This window comes from Mobula hypostoma, chromosome 15, assembly GCF_963921235.1.
Source record: "Mobula hypostoma chromosome 15, sMobHyp1.1, whole genome shotgun sequence".
NCBI lineage: Eukaryota > Metazoa > Chordata > Chondrichthyes > Myliobatiformes > Myliobatidae > Mobula > Mobula hypostoma.
In genome coordinates this window covers 15,246,267-15,268,448 of record NC_086111.1, presented here as the reverse complement: position 1 = coordinate 15,268,448, position 22,182 = coordinate 15,246,267, and the positions used below count along the sequence as shown (strand labels likewise).

At 41.7% G+C, this 22,182-nt stretch overlaps 1 protein-coding gene across 1 annotated transcript in view; it reads right to left on the bottom strand.

Annotated features, from left to right (window-relative positions):
• mst1 (macrophage stimulating 1) overlaps window positions 1-22,182 on the bottom strand; it is a 90,012-nt gene that overhangs the window by 27,749 nt on the left and 40,081 nt on the right. Inside the window, exons 6-10 of the mRNA XM_063067771.1 lie at window positions 20,598-20,718; window positions 14,553-14,671; window positions 10,346-10,514; window positions 7,098-7,228; window positions 6,486-6,588 (exon numbers count right to left, since the gene is read on the bottom strand). Coding sequence (XP_062923841.1) covers window positions 6,486-6,588; window positions 7,098-7,228; window positions 10,346-10,514; window positions 14,553-14,671; window positions 20,598-20,718 — 643 coding nt within the window. The remainder of the gene's footprint in view (window positions 1-6,485; window positions 6,589-7,097; window positions 7,229-10,345; window positions 10,515-14,552; window positions 14,672-20,597; window positions 20,719-22,182) is intronic.

The following is a 22,182-nucleotide window of genomic DNA, read 5'->3' as shown; positions in this document are numbered from 1 at the left end:
TCATATGAAGATAGTTGGAAGGGTAGGTAATGCTGAGGAAGCAATGCAATTGCAGCAGGACTTAGACAAATTGGAAGAATGGGCAAAAAAGAGGCAGATGGAATATAGTTTTGGGAAATGTATGAGAATGTGTGTTGGTAAAAGGTACAATAGTGCAGACTATTATCTAAATGAGGAGATGGTTCAAATATCAGAGGTGCAGAGGGACTTAGGAGTCCTCGTGCAAGACTCCCAGAAGATAAATTCACAGGATGAGTCTGTGGTAAAGAAGGCAAATGCAACGTTGGCATTTATTTCAAGGGGAATAGAATATAAAAACAAGGAGATAATGCTGAAGCTTTATAAGACACTAATCAGGCCGCACTTGTCTGGGCCCCTTATCTCAGAAGGGATGCATCGTCATTGGAGAGAGTCCAGAAGAGGTTCACGAGGATGATTCTGGGAATGAAGGGATTAACATACGAGGAGCATTTGGCAGCTTTGGGCCTGTACTCACTGGAATTTAGAATAGTGCATGGGGATCTCATTCAAACCTACCAAATGTTGAAAGAACTAGATAGGGTGGATGAAAAGAGGATGTTTCCTTTGGTGGGGGTATCCAGAACTAGAGGGCATAGCCTCAAAATTGAGAGGTGACCTTTTAGAACAGAAGTAAGGAAAAATTATTTTAGCCAAAGTGTGGTGAATCTGTGGAATGCTCTACCACAGACTGTGGTGGAGGCCAAGTCCGTGTGTATATTTAAAGCAGAAGTTGATAGATTCCTGATTGGTCAGGGTATCAAGGAATAGGGTGAGAGGGCAGGTGTATGGGGTTGAATGGGATCTGCGATCAACCATGATGAAATGGCGGAGCGAACTCAATGGCCTGAGTGGCCTAATTATGCTCCTATGGTCTTTTTTATGCACAAATCAAACACGATCATTTAAAATGTCACATATAACCAGTCACTTATCACTACCCATACAATCATCGCAGTCAATATATACAGACCTGAAATTGCTTCAAACTCTTGGACTTTACAGTTATCCTGAGGTTAACATTGTTCATATTTATGAATATATGGGAATGTGAAATTAAAAATAATCTTTTAGTACAAGTTGAGCACCCGCCGTATCTGAAGTGCTTGGGGCCGAGAGTGTTTCAGATTTCAGTGTTTTTGGGATTTTGGAATATTTGCATCTATATACGAGATACCTTGGGGATGGGACCCAACTCTAAACACAAAATTCATTTACATTACATATATAGTTTATACATATACCCTGAAGGTAGTTTATATAATACTTTTAATAATTTTGTGCATGAAAAAGTAATGTGTACATTGAACCATCAGAAAGGTACGCTATCACCACCTCATCCACCCAAGTGGGCAGTCAGTGGTTGTTTAACATCGCTATCATTCCCGAATTTGAAGTTATGTGCTACCCGTAAGCAGTCTTTGTCTTATACTTGTTCATCGCACATACGTACTTAACAGCAAAAATTATAACATAACATTAACATACTGAAAATATAATGTGTGCAGGATAACCAAAGCAACACAGCAGCACTGGGAGAATACCTGAATCAGCTGCTCAACAACAAACGAGGGCAGGCATTCAGTCTCTACCTATAATGCTGTGTTTTATTAAAAGGTTACAGTAATTATTTGTATTTATTTGTATTATTTGTATTTTACTTTCTTAAGGCTTTATAAAAAACAAAAGATTGAATTTAATTACAGGTAACTGTAATGAAAACTGAAATCTCCTGTAGGAGCTTTCTTATCAACGGTAGTCAGTATCTTTTTGGGACAATAACGCAAGAAGAACGACATCTTGTCAGCACTGTAGACTTGTTCTAGTGTTAGATTATCATCAGTGATGAGTTTGGCAAACTCATCACTGAATTTATCAACTGATACATGATCAGCAGACATTTTTACTTCAAAATTTTTTAAATCTTTAAAAATTTAATGCCGTGCCCTTTCTTAAATTTCTACAACCAGCCTGGTGAATATTCACAATTACCTTCAATTTTCAGTTCATTGTGATAGATCTTTGCTTGTTTCATGATCAGCATTCCATTAAGCAGCATATGTTCCCTCTGACACTGGTAAATCCACTCTTTCAATACGCGATCAATATCTTCATGTTTCACTTTATGCAGTGTTTTTCTATTTTTCATTAACTTCTGTTCATTACTTTCAGCATATAACTTTAATAGTCTGTCCTTCTGTTTCTTCATGTCATAGGTTGTGGTTGTTCCAACACCAACACCATATTCCACTTACATTGTTTTTCCAACAAGTTGACTTTCTGTGATAAATATAATCATTTGCTCTTTTTTTCCCACTGTTACCCATAGGCCTTATTGACATTTTCAACAATATCTTCATAGCACAGACCAGAGAATGAGTGTAAAACACTGTGAGTAATGCGCAAAGGTCTGGCTATGATGACTGCTGAAAACAAATTGGTGCCAACAGGCTCCACTCAGGGTATGTGAGGTCACTTGCCAGGGTCTGTGGTGCACAGAGACCTGCACATCACCTAGGAACCTTCCCAGTGCCTAGTGGAATTTTGTATTTGTGGCGTCAGGTCAGCAGTCAAAAAAAGTTTGGATTTTGGAGGTTTTGGATTTTGGATTTTCAGATAAGGGGTGCATAACCTGTAGTTCTTGACAATGATAGTAAATTCAATGATGTATGGAGAAAGGTATTTAACACTGATCATATTAATAAACAGATTCCTTGAGATTAACACTAATCCACATGATAGACAACTCACGCTGACACTGAGAACATTTTGCTATAGGGATTGATATTATTGTCGTATCCCCATATATCATAGATTTGATGTTAGTTTCAAGATCTGTGATGTTCAGGACCAGCGATCCAGATTCCTACAGAAGTCCAGATACAAAGAACAAAAGGCCAATGTGAGACCGAAAATGCAATTTCAGTGTATGATAGCTGTGGCAGAGTTTGCATATTATTATTTCCTATAAGACAAAACCTAGCAGCATAAGTGGCAGTGGCATTTCATTCCCCAATGAGCTCGATGCCTGTTATACACATTTTGAAAGAGAAAAATAAGACTATGCCTTTGCAAATCTCCACGGCATCTGGTGACCCTATGATCACTGTCTCAGAGGACAATGTCAGAACATCATTTGGGAGGGTGAACCTTCAAAAGGTGTCAGGCCCTGGTGGTGTACCTGGCAAGATATTGAAAATCTGTATCAACTAATCGGCTGGAGAGTTCAAGGTCATTTTCAACCTCTCACAGCACAGTTAGAAGTTCCCACTTGCTACAAAAGGGCAACAACAACCTTGCACTGAACATCAGCAAGCTCAAGTAATTGATTGCAGACTTCAGGAAGGGAAAGTTGCGAGAACACACCAGAGGGGCAGCAGTGGAAAGGAAGAACAGTTTCAAGTTCCTGAGCATCAACATTTCTGAGGATCTGTCCTTGACCCAACACATTGATGCAAAAGTGAAGAAGGCACACAAGTGACCGTACTTCATCAGTAGTTTGAGGAGATTTTGTATGTCACTAAAAACTCCTGCAAATTTCTACAGAAGTACAGCGAAGAGAATTCTGACCGGCTGCATCACAACCTGGTGCGGAGGCTCCAATGCGCATGATGGCAAGAGCTTGCAGAGGGTTGTAGACTCAGCCAGTTCCGTCACAGGCACGACCCTCCCCAACATTGAGAATATTCTCAAGAAGACAGTATCCATCATTAAAGACTCACCATCTGGGCATGCCCTCTGGTGTCACCACTGAATGTACTAACAGGGAGGAGGTACACTCACACTCATCTTTTTAAGAACAGCTTCTTCCCCTTGACCAACAAATTTCTGAATAGTCTATGAACCCATGAACATTACCTTGTTATTCGTCCTTTGCACTATATTTATTTTGTAATTCGTAGCAATTTTTAATTCTTGCACTGTACTGCTGCCATAAAGCAACAAATTTCATAACATAAACTTGATTTCTTATTCTGAAGTCATATCCTATAATTCCAATGACATAAATAAATCCAAGATTAAGACTAATTCCCTGATATTTCAGTCTGAAAATGCCAGAAATCATCCAATAAAGCACAGCTAAAATTAACACAACTCATATTAAAATGCAGTCATGTTGAGATTACCATTAATGCAGGCAATAAATCATCTCAAAGTTTACACTAATTCAAGTGATGTTAATACTAATCGCAGCAATATAGCTCTGTGAATAATGATAATGTCAGTCCTATTCAGCACTGAGATTAACGGACACACCAGGAATATATGCAGATCCTATTAAACATCAATATAGAAAGATACAGATGCCTTTACGTTAACACTAAACTGCAGAAGTGGTTGCTATTTGCACTGAGTTGGAGGGATGGCTGCACTTTACATCTGGCCCTCAGTTTTACAATAGCAACCTCTTTCATTTGAATGATTAAGGCAACCTTCATTAAAAAGTTAAAGAAAGCATTCTGTACTTCTTTATCAAATAATTAGCATTAAGGAAATTGAATGCATTTCAAAATAAATGTTTATTTTACATTTTCTGCAAAAATGATGATATGATTTAATTATATTTCCCCTGATTCTAAATGTCAGTGAAGGTCTTTAAACAACACACTGTAAGGATGCAGTCCATGGCTATGGGCTCAGTTTTCAGAATAATGCATACAAAATGTAAAATATAAATTTATTTTGAAAGTGACAAAGGTTTCAGGCCAAGACCCTTCCTCAGGATTCACTGCTTAGGCCCACACACCACTGTGGCTCACAGTATGGATCTGGAATCAAGGCCCTTTACTGGGAGGAGCACAACTACAAAAGGTGAGTATGTTATTGGGGGTGCTGTAGGAGGACCTGGGTCAAGAACAACCAGTCCATTACAGCTCTGATACCTTATAATAATGCTAATACTAACTCTAATTACCTAATATAATATCTAGTGCTTGGTATCCAGATACCCTAAGAATAACAACAGCTCGAATAATGTACATCTTTTTAGTTATTAACATACATTTGAATAGTATTAGATTCTCTAAAATTAACAATAATCACAGCACTTACAGACATCCTGATAGAAAAAAATCACCAGTATATAGAAACCCTACAATAAGCATTCATCTCAGTAATACATCTGGATCTATGGAAGTTGCAGCAAGGCAAGGGTTAAGGTATTGTCAGGCAGGAATAATTTACAGATCGTGTACAGTCAATGCAGGAACAATTTACAGATAGTGTACAGTCAATGCAGACTAGGAGGGGCTTTGAATTTACAGATCGTGTACAGTCAATGCAGGAACAATTTACAGATAGTGTACAGTCAACGCAAACTAGGAGGGGCTTTGAATTTACAGATAGTGTGCAGTCAACGCAGACTAGGAGGGGCTTTGAATTTACAGATAGTGTGCAGTCAACGCAGATTAGGAGGGGCTTTGAATTTACAGATAGTGTGCAATCAACGCAGACTAGGAGGGGCTTTGAATTTACAGATAGTGTGCAGTCAATGCAGACTAGGAGGGCTTTGAATTTACAGATAGTGTGCAGTCAATGCAGGCTCGGAGGGGCTTTGAACTTACAGATAGTGTGCAGTCAACGTAGACTAGGAGGGGCTTTGAATTTACAGATAGTGTGCAGTCAACGCAGACTAGGAGGGGCTTTGAATTTACAGATCGTGTACAGTCAATGCAAGCGAGGAGGGGCTTTGAATTTACAGATAGTGTGCAGTCAATGCAAGTGAGGAGGGGCTTTGAATTTACAGATAGTGTGCAGTCAACGCAGACTCAGAGGGGCTTTGAATTTACAGATAGTGCGCAGTCAATGCAGGCTCGGAGGGGCTTTGAAGAGCATAGTTTCCCTTTGCACAGCATGGGTCTGGAGCACTTGGCATACCAAGACAAGATAAGAATGTAAACAAAGGATTCTAGGGTGACATTTTCTATTAGTTAGTTATATTACTAACTCTAAGTGTTATTGGCCTTTAACATAAAGGATATTAACACCTGTATTATTAGACCATAAGATATAGGAGCAGAAGTAGGCCATTCGGCCCATTGAGTCTGCTCTGCCATTCAATCATGGGCTGATCCAATTCTTCCAGTCATCCTCACTCTCCTGCCTTCTCCCCTGTAGTGCAATTGATGTGTGATTGATTATTGATCGTGCAAATAAGGGTTTTGAAAATCCACAAGGTTTCCAATTAGTCAATATCTATATCCAACTAGTCAATTCTGTATAAAAATGGCATTACTTTGTTCACGCTTGTTCAAAGTATAATTGAAACAAGTGCAAATTGTCAGAGTCCAGTTAATCAGCAACGACAGATACAGAAGTTAACTTTAATTCTTGCAATTTATAGATACTAATATCAGCCTCAGAAACACAGTGACCTGGCTGAACAAATCTATACTTCTCAATGATACCTATTCTCTATTTCCTGCTGCTGGCTCTCAGTCTCACAAAGCGAAATGAAGGCAACATACCGTGGGGTGTGAGGTCTATTTGAGGTCCACCTTTGACATGAAATCCCCTTTCTTGTTTTATTGACTAATCCTCGATAGGTTGTCCCATTTCCATTATAGCAGTCTGTGAAGTGACAAGGCTCTGTATTAACCACTTTATCTTGCTTGTACATAGGAACATACAGAGATTGATTGTGTGAATGCAGTTCCTGATAAAGAATCTGCACTAACTTTAAAAAAGAGACTAAGTCAGTATACAAAGATTCAGAATGTTCTCAGTAAATGTGCAAGGATTTTCCCTTGAAGGCACATTTCCCTCTGTTAGGTCTTCATTCTCTACCTTCCAATATATCTTCAAAGATTAATGGGCAAACAACTTTGTAATATTCCCAGCTTTTTCAGATGCCTCTGCTAATGCAGCAGCAGTGAGACAGCACCTGCCCCTTCAAGAAAGTACAGAGGAGAATGAGGGACTCAACTCAAAATCATTTGCTAATTGTCTCTGCTAAAAAACGAAATGGGGACATTAAGTAAGGAGTGAATTGCCTACAAAGGCCCACTAATAATGCAAGAATATTCTCACAATAAATGACCACAAATGTTTCACTGCTGTTGGTGTGTTGTTCATCTTACCCTCAGGTTCAATATCATCCTCACAGCGTTTGATCTGCAGACAAAATGCCGTCCTGACTCTGGGATCAGTTGTGAAACACCATGGGGCTTCTGACCCATCAGGATTCCGACAGTAATTCTCCTGTAGCCCTCTGTAACAACAGGTGGGATATACTAGGACAGAACTTTCCCATAATAGAATCAGAGGAAATTTACTGTGCAAAAAGAGGCATTCAAACCATTATATTGAAAAAGAGCAACCAAGCCCAAACACACCTCCCATTACGTTGTCTGCACCCCGCAGATCACAACTTTACAAGTTCACATCCAAGCTTAAATGTATTGAGAGCTTTTCTCCAGCCATCCTTTCCAACAGTGAGTTCCAGACTCCTCTTCCCATCTGGGTAATAAATATTTTGCTCACCTACCCAATAATACTTCTATCAAGAAGTTTAAAACAGAAGTCGCGTATGTCCAGTTTTCTCCAGCACTTTTGTTTTAGTGTTCAGTTTATGCCCACTGTTTCTAGACCCCTCTATCAATAGTCCTTCCTATTTGTTCTTTCTAGGCTCCTTGTAACTTTATATACCTCAGGTCCACTTTTACAAGGAAACAACCCATCTTATCCACTCTTCACAATAGCTGATTTATTATCCCCCTCAACCCCATTTTCCTGCCTTCTACGTCTCTCCAGGGTCTTCATGATGCGGTGGCATTGACCTCCCACATCATGAAGACCCTGGACAGACTTGTTCTGGAGCTGCTCCAGCCTATGGTTAGGCCACACTTAGATCCCCTCCAGTTCGCCTACCAGCCCCGACTAGGAGTTGAGGATGCCATCGTCTACCTGCTGAACCATGTCTACGCCCACCTGGACAAGCCAGCGAGCACTGTGATGGTCATGTTTTTTGACTTTTCCAGTGCATTCAACACCATCCGCCCTGCTCTGCTGGGGGAGAAGCTGACAGCGATGCAGGTGGATGCTTTCCTGGTGTCATGGATTATTGATTACCTGACTGGCAGACCACAGTACGTGCGCTTGCAACACTGTGTGTCCGACAGAGTGATCAGCAGCACTGGGACTCCACAGGGGACCGTCTTGTCTCCCCTTCTCTCACCATTTACACCTCGGACTTCAACTACTGCACAGAGTCTTGCCATCTTCAGAAGTTTTCTGATGACTCTGCCATAGTTGGATGCATCAGCAAGGGAGATGAGGCTGAGTACAGGGCTACGGTAGGAAACTTAGTCATATGGTGTGAGCAGAATTATCTGCAGCTTAATATGAAAAAGACTAAGGAGCTGGTGGTGTACCTGAGGAGGGCTAAGGCACCGGTGACCCCTATTTCCATCCAGGGGGTCAGTGTGGACATGGTGGAGGATTACAAATACCTGGGGATATGAACTGATAATAAACTGGACTGGTCAAAGAACACTGAGGCTGTCTACAAGAAGGGTCAGAGCCGTCTCTATTTCCTGAGGAGACTGAGGTCCTTTAACATCTGTCAGACGATGCTGAGGATGTTCTATGAGTCTGTGCTGGCCAGTGCTATCATGTTTGCTGTTGTGTGCTGGAGCACCAGGCTGAGGGTAGCAGACACCAACAGGATCAACAAACTCATTCGTCAGGCCAGTGATGTTGTGGGGATGGAACTGGACTCTCTGACGGCGGTGTCTGAAAAGAGGATGCTGTCCAAGTTGCATGCCATCTTGGTAAATGTCTCCCATGCACTACATAATGTACTGGTTGGGCACAGGAGTACATTCAGCCAGAGACTCATTCCACCGAGATGCAACACAGAGCGTCATAGGAAGTCATTCCTGCCTGGGGCCATCAAACTTTACAACTCCTCCCTTGGAGGGTCAGACACCCTGAGCCAATAGGCTGGTCCTGGACTTATTTCCTGGCATAATTTACATATTACTATTTAATTATTTATGGTTTTATATTGCTATATTTATACTCTATTCTTGGTTGGTGCAACTGTAATGAAAACCAGTTTCCCTCGGGATCAATAAAGTATGACTATGACAATGACTACCCATAACCTTTGGCACCTTTACTAATCAAGAACTTATCAACCTCCACTTTAAATATACCCAATGACTTGGCCCCACAGCCACCTGTGGCAATGAACTCCACAGATTTTCACCACCTTCTAGCTAAAGAAATTCCTCCTCATCTCTGTTCTAAAGGGATGTCCTTCTATTCTGAGGCTGTGCCCTTTGGTCCAAGACTCCCCACTGTAGAAAACATTCTTTCCACGTCCACTCTATCTAGGCCTTTCAATATTTGATAGGTTTCAATGAGATCCTAACCCCCATTCTTCTAAACTAGTTCCAGCATAACCACCCTACTGCTATATTCTATACCTTGACTAATCAAGAAAAGCATTCCACATGCTTCTTTAACCAGAATAATGAATTGCCCCACCACCCTTGTTCTCCAAAGCCCCTTTACTCTTCATCACCATTCAATATGCTCCAATTTATTATATGTTGCCTTGCTTCTTTTCTCCACAGAAAAACATTTCCCTCAGCCTTCGTTGGATGGAATTCCATTTGTCAATCTGCAAACTTCTTTACAGTGCCCCCGACATTTATAACTAAACCAAGAACAAGGGAGCAAACACTGTGCCCTGTGTCTACAGAAGCATTCAACGATACCCTCTGCTGCTGCCTACCAAGCCAAGTTCAGATTCAATTTGCCACTCTCCCATTTTTTAATCATCCACTCATGTGGGATCTTGTCAACAGCCTACTGCAAACCCACACAGACTTTAAAAATGCATTAGCTTTATTGACCTTCCTTGTGTATTATTAAGAAATTTCCATTAACAAATCCATGCCGATTGTCATTCTGTGACTTTCTAAGTTGGTTTACACAAGCTCAGACTGATTCAGTATTATGTCTATAACTGGGTTAACCTAACAAGCTATGATTACTTGGATTACTTTTTCTTCCTTTTTAAATCACAGTAAAACGTTAACAGTCCTCCAGTCCTCAGGCACGGAAAATTGAACCTTTGTAGCAAGAGCCTCTGCAATTTCTGTAGCCAAACCCACGTAACCAAAAATATTTAAATTCAGATTGTTAAATTCATCTGATGATTCTGCCCGACTGGTTTACATTCCCTGCTCTTAATGCAAGCTTACAAAATCTACACGATATATTACTTTTGTAATTAAGGAATACAAACACTTCAAATCACTTGCTGCTATTTCTAATTAACAAGTTTTAAACACTTGAAGTCTGCATTGTTGCATACTTGCACTGATAATTTTCTGGTGTGAATTCATGTGCATGTGGGAATTGTGCGTCCCAACGCTGGCAGGGGGTTCTGGAAGTGGTTTGGTTCACCCTCCCTCGGTATCCTATTCCATGATGTTTGAAACAGCTTTTTGTGATTTCCACATCTTTCAGCTTGTGAGTCTTACCTTTGAATTCAAAACAAAAGGACAAAAATTAGAAATACATTTTTATCTAATATTTTAATTCACTGTTCTTTCACATCCAACTTTAAATGTCATCTCATTTGGCTTTTGTACCCCTAGAATGTGTAAAACAGTAAATAAATACAAGTTATTTCTTCAGGCCACTTAATTTGATAAAGTTCTGTTTGTCCAGACCACAGGATTTCTGATTGTCTCATTTGAGACTAAGAGCAGATTGTCCATTATCTTGTTTAACCTAGCAGCACCCTGAAGAGGACATTTAACCTACTCCTCTTCCTGTTTCTATATTTCTTTTATTCTTTGCTTTCTCTTTCCTCTTTTGTACCTGATTGTGCATTTCTTTGTGCTCATCATCATTTCAATTCATTCTCAGATGTCACCCTATTTCAGATTATCCCCAACAATTTCTCTAATATTGTTATCTCATTTATTTCTCAGTCCATCACAGCAAAAGGTCTCCCTAACACTGAGCACATTTACAAGGAGGCTGCTACAAGAAAACATCATCCATCATCAAGGACCCCCAACATCCAGACCATGCTCTTTGCTTGTTACTCCTTGTAGGAGGTACAGGAGCCTTAGATCCCACACTACCAGGTTCAGAAACAGTGATTACCCTGAAGTCATGAGGCTCCTGAACCAATATGGGTAACGTCACTCACCTCACTCTGAACTGATTCCACAACCGTCTGACTCAGTTTCAAGCACTCTACAACTCATGGTCTCAACGTTTTTTTTATTTTCTCAATTTGTCTTTTTTATGTATAATTTTCATATATTCTATTGTATTTCTTTATTTTCTTATAAATGCCTACAAGAAAATGAATCTCAAGGTAGTATATGGTGACATGTACATACTTTGATAAGAAATTTACTTTGATTTTGACTTTCAGAACAGTCCTGGACAATTTTAATGATTATCTTTCTTCAAGAAATCTTGGGTACTAGCTTTTTCCTGCTCCTCCGCAAATCTTAGTATTAACCTTTTCTTCCAATCTCACCCTATCTGTACTTTCACCTTGCCTTCTCTGACCTCCAAACAATTCTTCCTCAGTAAAGCCTTGTTATGCATCTGCACCTCAACAAACTAGGCTTGTCAAAACCATTGCTTATTTTTGGCTGACATCCATAGAGAGATACAGGCCTAATACCAGCAGAATGGGATTAGCATTGTAGGCATCGTAATAAGAGTATACAGTACGGATACAGACCTTTCAGCCCAACAAGTTCCTGCAGACTATGTTGTCCACCTAGCTAGTCCCAATTTCCCATGTTTGGCCCATATCCCTCCAGGCCCCTTCCTCCACGTACTTATCAAAGTGCTTCTTAAATGATACTATTGTACCTGCTTCGACTACTTCCTCTTGCAGCTTATTCCATACACTCCCACGCTCTGCAGGAAAAAGTTGCCCCTTATGTCTCCTTTAAATATTTCCCCTCTCACCCTAAATCTAAGCCCCCCTGGCTTTGGACTCCCCTACTCTTTATTCCCTGTATACCCGTGATTGTGTCACCACCCATAGCTCCAATCTGCTAATTAAATTCATTGACGACACTACACTGATTGGCCTAATCTCAAACAATAAAGAGGGAGCCTATAGAGAAGAAGTCATCACCCTGACACAGTGGTGTCAAGAAGACAACCTCTCCCTCAATGTCGCAAAAACAAAGGAGCTGGTTGTGGACTACAGGAGGAATGGAGACAGGGCAACCCCTATTGACATCAATAGATCTGGAGTTGAGAGGGTAAACAGCTTTAAATTCCTCGGCATACACATCACCGAGGATCTCATGTGGTCTGCACATACTGGCTGTGTGGTGAAAAAGGCACAACAGCGCTTCTTTCACCTCAGACGGTTGAAGAAGTTTGGTACGGGCCCTCAAATCCTAAGAACTTTCTACAGGGGCACAATTGAGAGCGTCCTGACTGGCTGCATCATTGCCTGGTATGGGAACTGTACTTCCCTTAATGGCAGGATTCTGCAGAGAGTGGTGCAAACAGCCCAGTGCATCTGTAGATGTGAACTTCCCATGATCCAGGACATTTACAAGGACAGGTGTGAAAAAAGAAGGATCATTGGGGACCCGAGTCACCCCAACCACAAACTGTTCCGGCTGCCACCATCTGGAAAACGGTACCGCACCATAAAAGCCAGGACCAACAGACTCCGGGACAGCTTCTTCCACCAGGTCATCAGACTGATTAATTCACACTGATTGTATTTCTGTTATATTGACTGTTGTTGTACATATTATTTACTACAAATGACTATAAATTGCACATTGCACATTTATTCGGAGACGTAACGAAAAGATTTTTACTCCTCGTATGTGAGGGATGTAAGTAATAAAGTCAATTCAATTCAATTCAATCCATCTGGGCAAGCTCCTCTCTCATGCCTCGGTTATTCCCTTTATCCCACTGCAATATAGATACATGCGAGTTATGCTTCTCCTCTCAAATTGCAGTATGAATTCAATCATATTATGATCATTGTCTCCTAAGGGTTCCTTTATATTAAGCTCCCTAATAAGATCTGGGTTATTACACAACACCCAATCTAAGATAGCCTTTCCCCGAGTAGGCTCAAGCACAAGCTGCTCTGAAAAGCTATCTCATAGGCATTCAACAAATTTCTTCTCTTGCAATCCAACACCAACCTGATTTTCCCAATCTTGAAATCCCCCATTACAATTGTGTCATTATCCTTATTACATGCCCTTTCCAGCTCCCTTTGCAATCTCAACCCCACATCTTAGCTACTATTTGGAGGCCCATATATGATTCCCATAATGTTTTTTTTATCCTTGCAATTTCTTAACTCCACCCACAAATATTCAATATTCAGTGACCCTGTGTCTCTTTCTAGAGAAGTAATTCCATCTCTTACCAACAGAGCCACACCACCGCCTATACCTTCCTGCCTGCGCTTTCAGTACAAAGTATATCCTTTGATGTTAAGCTCCCAATTTTGGCCATCTTTCTGCCATGACTCAGGGTTACCCACAACGTCATACCGACCAATCTCTAATTGCGCCACAAGTTCATCCACCTCTTTCCAAATGCTACACACATTTAAATACAGCACCTTCAGTCCTACATTCTTCACCCTTTTGAATTTTGCCTATATGGTACAATTTAACTCTTTGCTATCTGCATTTGTACCCAATCATTTGTTTGTCCTTCCTTACATTCATGTTACATCCGTCATCTACTTGTAAACCTGCTAGTTCCCATGCCCCTGCCATATTAGTTTAAACCACTCCCAAAAGCTCTAGTAAATCTGCCTGCAAGAATATTGGTCCCCCTCAGATTCAAGTGCAATTAATCCCTTTTGTATAGGTCACACCTGCCCCAGAAGAGATCCCAATTATTCAAAAATTGAATCCCTGCTCCCTGCTCCCTGCTCCAATTCTTCAGCTATACAATTATCTGACACACCATTCTATTCCTGTTCTCACTGTCATGTAGCACAGGCAGCCATCCTGGGATTACTACCCTTGAGGTCCTGCTTCTCAGCTTCCTTCCTACCTCCCTGTATTCTGTTTTCAGAACTTCCTCCCTTTTTCGTACTATGTCATTGGTACCAATATGTACTGCAGCTTCTGGCTGCTCACCCTCCCTTTTCAGAATATTGTGGACACGTTCAGAAACATCTCAGACCCTGGCACCTGGGAGGCAAACTACCACCCATGTTCCCTTTCACATTCACAGAATCGCCTATCTGTCCCCCTGACTATAGAGACCCCTGTAACTGCTGCCATCATCTTCAGCTCCCTACCCTTCTGAGCCACAGGGCCAGAATGGATCAAGCATACAAGGAAGCCCTCTGTAGTTAACAAGGAGTTAGAACTCAGTAGATATTAAGAGTAATTTCTTGAAGGACAATGGTTTCTGGTTCTGCATTCCATCCTACCACACCTCCCATCCACCCCCCCCCCATATCTTTAACCCATTAAGAATAAACACCATCAGAAACATAGATTGATCGGTCTAATTCCTTGTAGGAGGTTACTTACTGCACTTCTGTATGTTGCAGTATTCACGCTCCACGGCAGGGTCAGTTGTATAACACCAGGGTAAGGGTGAGCCATCGGGATTCCGACAGTAATTGTCATCCAAGTTCTTTTCAGGATACCTTAAATCAACAAGAGAAGAGATAGAACAGATATTACCAATTGTATCCTACCTGTGCTGCAAGGAGATGATTTACCATAACTCTACTACTGCAAACTTGAGCTGGGACGGAAGGATTAACCTGCTGCACTTTTACCTGGATTTGAAATCAGTCCACATTGAAAGCCTGTTGTGTGGCCTTTTCCCTGGCATTGCTCCTTGATGTAGTGGACAAGCAAGTTACTCTAGTGAATGTCGGAGCTATCCTGATACCAAGGAGGACAACCCAGAACTCCAGCCACTTTGCCTTTGTACACTAGTAATCTTCCGTCCGTGGACTCACTTTACACCACACGCTGCCGGAGCAGTGCTGCCAAGATAATCAAGGACACAACCCACCCAGCCAACACACTTTTCATCCCTCTTCCCTCCGGAAGAAGGCTCAGGAGCTTGAAGACTCGTACAGCTGGATTTGGGAACAGCTTCTTTCCAACTGTGATAAGACTTCTGAATGAATCCTGACCCGGATCTGGGCCATACCCTCCAAATATCCGGACCTGCCTCTCGATTTTTTTGCACTACCTTACTTTCCATTTTCTATTTTCTATTTATGATTTATAATTTAAATTTTTAATATTTACTATCAATTTGTACTCCAGGGAGCAGGAAGCACAGAATCAAATATTGCTGTGATGGTTGTACGTTCTAGTGTCAATTGTTTGGTGACAATAAAGTATAAAGTATAAAGTAAGTAGTCCCTTTTGCATTCATTGTGTCCTTCTGTGCCTTGTCTATCCAAGTGCCTGTCTAAATGCCCCTTAAACATTGTCATTGTATCTGCGCCTATCACCTCCTCTGGCAGCTTTCTCCAGAAATCAACTACTCTCTGTATGGAAAACTTTTTCCTCAGAACCCCTTTGAAAATCCTCCCTCATAACTTAAACCAATGCCCTCTTGCTTTTGACACCCCTACTACAGGAAAAAAACTTCTGAATATCTACCATATTTATGCCTTTCATCATTTGTTATATCTATGAGGTCAACCCTTAGCCTCCTTCATTGGCTGATATAGAGTGGAACTATAGATTCGGGCTGTTGACCTGTACAGATAAAAATGTCTTTGTTACAAAAGAACTCAATGTTTGTTCTAGATTATCCAATATGCCAATCTATTCTAGAGCTAACTGCTCATGTAGGATGATGTGTTAATTCCAGGGTTAGAGAAAACCCTGAATAACAAATTGTGTAGCACCAACTCTCTGGTATAAAGCGGCTAGTATGGAGAACATGTTTCAACGTTAAAAACATAAGGAATACAAATAGTTGACTGGTTAGCTCCTTACACTGCTCCAGCATCCAATATCATCTTTTACCTCACATTACATTCCTGCACTAATCACATACCCCTTTGATTCTATAGTATCCAAATATCTACAGGTCTCCCCCACCATCCGAAGGTACAGCGTTCCTATGAAATGGTTCGTAAGCCGGAATGTCGTAAAGTGAAGAAGCAATTACCATTTATTTATATGGGAAAAATTTGTGAGTGTTTGCAGACCCAAAAAATAACCTACCAAATCATGCCAAATAACACATGAAACCTAAAATAACAGTAACATATAGTAAAAGCAGGAATGATATGATAAATACACAGCCTATATAAAGTAGAACTACTTTTCTACAATCATTGCCGTACTGTCCACCGTAGCAAAAATCTCACGCAAGCGCTCTCAGCACAAACTCTCTCCAGTAACCTTTAAGCTATGAAGCTGCCACATCATACCAAATAACACATAAAAATACACAGCCTAAATAAAGTAGAAATAATGTATGTACAGTGTAGTATCACTTACCGGAATCGGAAAGACAGCGCCAAGCACACTGATGATAGTGTGTTAGGCTGAGTCATCGGAGGTTGGGGTGGTGCAGTGGTCCCCAACCTCCAGGCCGCGGACTGATACCGATTCGCGAAGCATGCAGGGGTACAGCGGTGGCCAGGATGCACCCGGCACATCTTTAAGAAAAAAAGCCGAAATAAACAAACTAATTAATTAGGTGCCGTCCGGCACATAACCGCCTCTGATCTGGGCCGACATTTACGTGCCGGGCGGCACCTAATTAATTAGCTTGTTTATTTCGGCTTTTTTTCTTATAGATGTGCTGGGTGCGTCCCGGCTACTGCTGCATTCTTCGCAGCAATGTATCGGTCCACGGCCCGAAGGTTGGGGTAGTGGGACACTGGGGTGTCATCTCATTGTCGTCTGTTTCCATCAGGGCAGGCAGGTCATCTTCTTCTATGTCTGCCTGCCTCTATGTCAAAGGTCGAGGTTCGTCGTCTGCTGTGGCTGATGTGGAAGGCTTGAAAAACGACAGTATGCTTGACTGCTTAGCCTCACGCATTTTTCTATCATACAGTTCTTCGTAAGCACTCAAACCATGCTGCAAATATGCCCTAAACCTATGTACCCTTTCAAAATTAAAGTCGTACTTTTCTGCAGTCATTGCAGTGAAAATCTCACGTTGTTGCTTCACGTTCAGTTCCTGGACAACTTCACTTTCGGTCCGTTTGCTACTGTATTCGGTTTCGATTGTTATCCTTTCCTCTTCCAATTGCATCAGCTCTTCATCTATCAGTTCTTGGTCATGGGATGCCAAAACGTCTTCAACATCATCTTCAACTTTCAAATCCCTTACTCACTCTTCCTTCAGTTAGTCCTGACGAAGGGTCTCGGCCTGAAACGTTGACTGCACCTCTTCCTACAGATGCTGTCTGGCCTGCTGCGTTCACCAGCAACTTTTATGTGTGTTGCTTGAATTTCCAGCATCTGCAGAATTCCTGTTGTCAACATCATCTTCGTCAACTTCCACAAGCCAAACTCACTTTGTCCTTACTTCAAACAACGAGCTCTTTTAGGCTTTTCCGATACCTTAGAACTCATCTTGCTAATGGATGCTCAAAATAAATCCACATAAATCACAGATGTTCACAGGCACGTCTTTAAGCAATGCCGGCTAGAATGCAGTTCCAGGGGAGGAGCTTGGCTGCCTTTTTTCGTAACAGTGAAAACACCTTCTGTTAGCAAAAACAGGTAACTAATGTAGGTCTTTCATAACAGTGAGATGTCGTAAAGCGAACGTTCGAAAAGCAGGGGACACCTGTATCTGTTTCTGTCCTGAATATACTCTGAGAACCCGCCCCCCCATAGTCTTTGGAATCCAAAAACTATCCAAAGATCTACCATCGTCTGGGAGAAGGAATTGTCCCTCATCTCCGCCCTGAATGGTAGCTACTTATTTTGATCAACATACACAAAATGCTGGAGGAACTCAACAGGTCAGGCAGCATCTAGGAAAAGAGTACAATTGACGTTTCAGGCCAAAACCCTTCAGCAGGACTGGAGAATAAAGCTAGGGAGTAGATTTAAAAGGTGGGGGGAGGAGAGAGAGAAACACAAGGTGACAGGTGAAACCTGAAGGGGGAGGATGAAGTAAAGAGCTGGGAAGTTGATTAGTGAAAGAGACAGAAGGCCATGGAAGAAAGAAAAGGGGGGAGGAGCACCAGAGGGAGGTGATGAGTGGGCAAGGAGATAAGGTGAGAGAAGGAAAAGGGGATGGGAAATAGTGAAGGAGGAAGGGTGGGGGCATTACCGGCAGTTTGAGAAATCAATGTTCATGCCATCAGTTTGGAGGCTACCCATACAGAATATAAGGTGTTGTTCCTCCAACCTGAGTGTGGCCTCATCATGACAGTGAAGGCCATGGATGGACATATCAGAATAGGAATGGGAGGTGGAATTAAAATGGGTGGCCACTAGGAAATCCCACTCTTTCTGGCAGACGGAGTGTAAATGCTTGGTGAAGTGATCTCCCAATCTATGTCAGGTCTCATTGATATACAGGAGGCCACACCAGATACAGTAGATGACCCCAACAGACTCACAGGTGAAATGCCGCCTCAACTGGAAGGATGGTTTAGGACCCTGAATGGTAGTGAGGGAGGAGGTATTTTGATATTGGGACCCTTAATTCCAGATACTCCACCATTCCTGCATATGGCCTGTCCAACTCGGTAAGATCATAAAATGTTTCAGTGAGATCCAAATGATACATTAAATAATCTTCTAAACTCTAGACAGTACAACTCTAATCTCTTCTCATTACAAGAAATCCTCAACCTGGGATCAGGTGAATGTTTGCTGCACTCTATTACAGGTGCATCCTTTCTCAGGTCGGGAGACCAGATCTGTAAGAATCCTACCCACAACTGTCTGTTTCTAAAATCTGAACAGTACAGTAGTTTGTCAGGGAAGGATTGTCACTCTAAAGGCTACTCCTTAAAGTTTCCTATGACAACTCATCTCTCAATCACAGGTCGTTCAGCTTCACAAGCCTGTTCAGCTATTTACCAGGATCAAGTACTTCAACTCTCTGTATCAACCTTTACAACATGCTCTAGTTAATATCCTTATTATCCTCCACAACCCTTTCCAGCAATGTTCTATACCCTACCAGTCCGGTGGGATAAATGTTCCTTGCTGCTCACTGCACCTTCTACCAATCACCGTACTTTCACGATTAGTGTTGGGAGTGGAAGATGTAGCACAGGTTGGTGTAGAATATTGAGGCTGTAGCCCAGACACATTGGGAGAAGAAGGATTCTGCTTTGTACCCAGTCTTCCCATGAGTGAGCCGAAGATGCTTAATGGTGAAGTTGTGGTCAGAGTGGCCCTGCTCCCATAGAAAACAGAGCCTCTACTTGAGCTTTCAACACCAACAAAACCATCACCATTTCTTGGAATTAACAATCACACAATATACGAGAGAGATCCTGTTGGGATTCACATGTAGAGGAAGCACCAATTCTCAGCTGGGAAACTCCAGTACCAGGTAAGAACATTAGAAGAAGACAAGATCCCGTGGTGTTCTGCCTTGCACACATCAGCTAAAATTGAAGCCCGAACAAAGGTAACATGGGTCTGATAGGGAAGGGAAAGAAGGTGTTACTAGGCCCCTCCATCCACCGCATTTTCCAGTGACTTAACTGCAGGTTCCTGGCACTTTCTGCCACTTTTTCAAGACAGCTTTGGAATAGGCCGTGGCATCAGTGGATGTAAGGGACATTGATTACAACTTGGCTTTTAGAACACAGAACATTACACACAGTACAGGCCCTATGGCCCATGATGTTGCGCCGAACTTTTAACCAATTCTAAGATCAATCTAACTCTTTCCTCCTATATAACCCTCCATTTTTCCATGTGTCTAAGTGTTTCTTAAATGCCTCAAATGTATTTGCCTCTACACTACTCTGGCAGGGCATTCCACACACCCACCACTCTCTGTCTAAAAAGTTACCTCTGACAGCCCCATACTTTCCTCCAATCACTTTACACTTATGCCCCCTCTTATGAGCCATTTCCACCCAGGGAAATTGTCCCTGGCTATCCACTCAATCTGTGCCTCTTACATCTTGTACAACTCTATAAAATCACCTCTCATCCTCCTTTGTTACAAAGTGAAAAACCCTAGTTCACTCAACCTATCCTCATAAGACATGCTCTCTAGTCCAGAGAGCATCCTGGTAAATCTCCTCTGCACCCTCTCTTAAGATTCTATATCCTTTCTATAATGAGGTGACCAGAACTGAACACAATATTCCAACTGTGGTCTAACCCAGGATTTTATAGAGTTGCAACATTACCTCACTGCTTTTGGACTTAGTCCCCCAACTAACGAAGGCCAACACACCATATGCATCTTAGAAACCCTATCAACTTGTGAGACAACTTTGAGGAATTTATCATTGTGGACCCCAGAGTCACTCTGTTCCTCCACAATATATTGTGTATGTGGTAGATCAATAGATTGGAGATGGTGAATCCAATAATATCCACATTTCTCAGTGATAATTTTGTTCTTGTTTTAAATCTGAACTTGGTGTCATGTACTTCTCTGGCTGGTACTTGTGTTCATGAGGATAATTGAGATCCCAGCGTTGACACTCTCGTCCACTTGCTGTGTGATCCATGAAGCCAGCGTAATCCTCACCGTTGCACATCACACAAACATCTGAGCAGAAAAACAAGAAACACGCTGATGAGCATTCATTTAGGAGCTTCACGCAAACCCCTTGTGAATTTCCTCTCATCATTTCCATTGCACTGACTCAGCAAAGAGACAGCAGATGTCTCAAATCAAGGTTCTGCTTTGACCTGTATTTCCTATCTCCCAACAAGATAGGGGACTCACCATGTGAATCATTCAATAATTGGAGCAGGAATATAGAACAATGAAAAAGTAATAGGATGGTTCCTCTACTCACTCCACCCTTCACATTCTGCTATTTAAACATGATTTTTTTTCACTTTTCATCTCCAATAGAGTCACTGAGGAGAAATGTTGATTCTGTCTCCTTGTCCAAAGATGCTGCCTAATCTGCTGGATGTTTCCAGCAATTTCCTTTCATTTTGATCAGGGCTTAAGATCCCTGTTCTTCATTCACCACTCTATAAGATCATAGATTATCTGACCTATGGCCTTACTGATTCCATAACCCTGTCATCCAAACATCCGTTTCAGGCTTGAATATATGGATCTGAATTTTTCAGATGCCTGAAGTAGATAATTTCATATTCTGGAAAAAAAATCCCTAATTCCTCCCCAATTTAGACTTAAATAGCAAGCCGTTAAGCTTATCCCAACTAGTTGTAGGCTCCTGCAACAGAGTAAAAATATTTAGAGCCTCAAGCCTCCTCTGAATGAGATCTCTTCTAATTCTTCTAAATTTCTCAGGAGTATAGGCCTGATCTGCCCACTTGCTTCCTCATTAGACAGTACTTCCATCTATTGGATCTATCTAGTGAATCTATTCTGCTATGCTTTTAAAAGTATAAATTTGCTGACAACACCATTTTTGGCAGAATTTCAGATGGTGACAAGGAGGCGTACAGGAGCAAGATAGATCAGCTGGTTCAGGTGTGTCATTGCAACAACCTTGCTCAACATCAGTACGGTCAATAAATTGATTGTGGACTTCTGGAAAGGGAAGACAAGGGAACACACACCAGTCCTCATCGAGGGATCAGCAGTGGAAAGGGTGAGCAGTTTCAAGTTCCTGGGTGTCAACATCTCTGAGGATCTATCCTGGACCCAGCATATTGATCCAATTACAAAGAAGGAATGACAAGACCTATGTTTCATTAAGAGTTTGAGGAAAATTGGTATGTCACCAAAGACACTCACAAATCTCTACAGATGTACTGCGGAAAGCATTCTAACTGGTTACATCACTGTCTTGTATGGTGGGACCACTGCACAGGACTAGAAAAAGTTGCGAAAAGTTGTAAACTCAACCAGCTCCATCATGGGCACGAGCCTCTCCAGCATCCAGGACACCTTCAAAAGGTGATGCCTCAAAAAGGCAACATCCATCATTAGGGAACGGGAACTCATCACCCAGAACATGCCCTTTTGCGCTTTGCTACTATCAAGGAGGTGGTATAGGAGCCTGAAGATACACATTGAACATTTCAG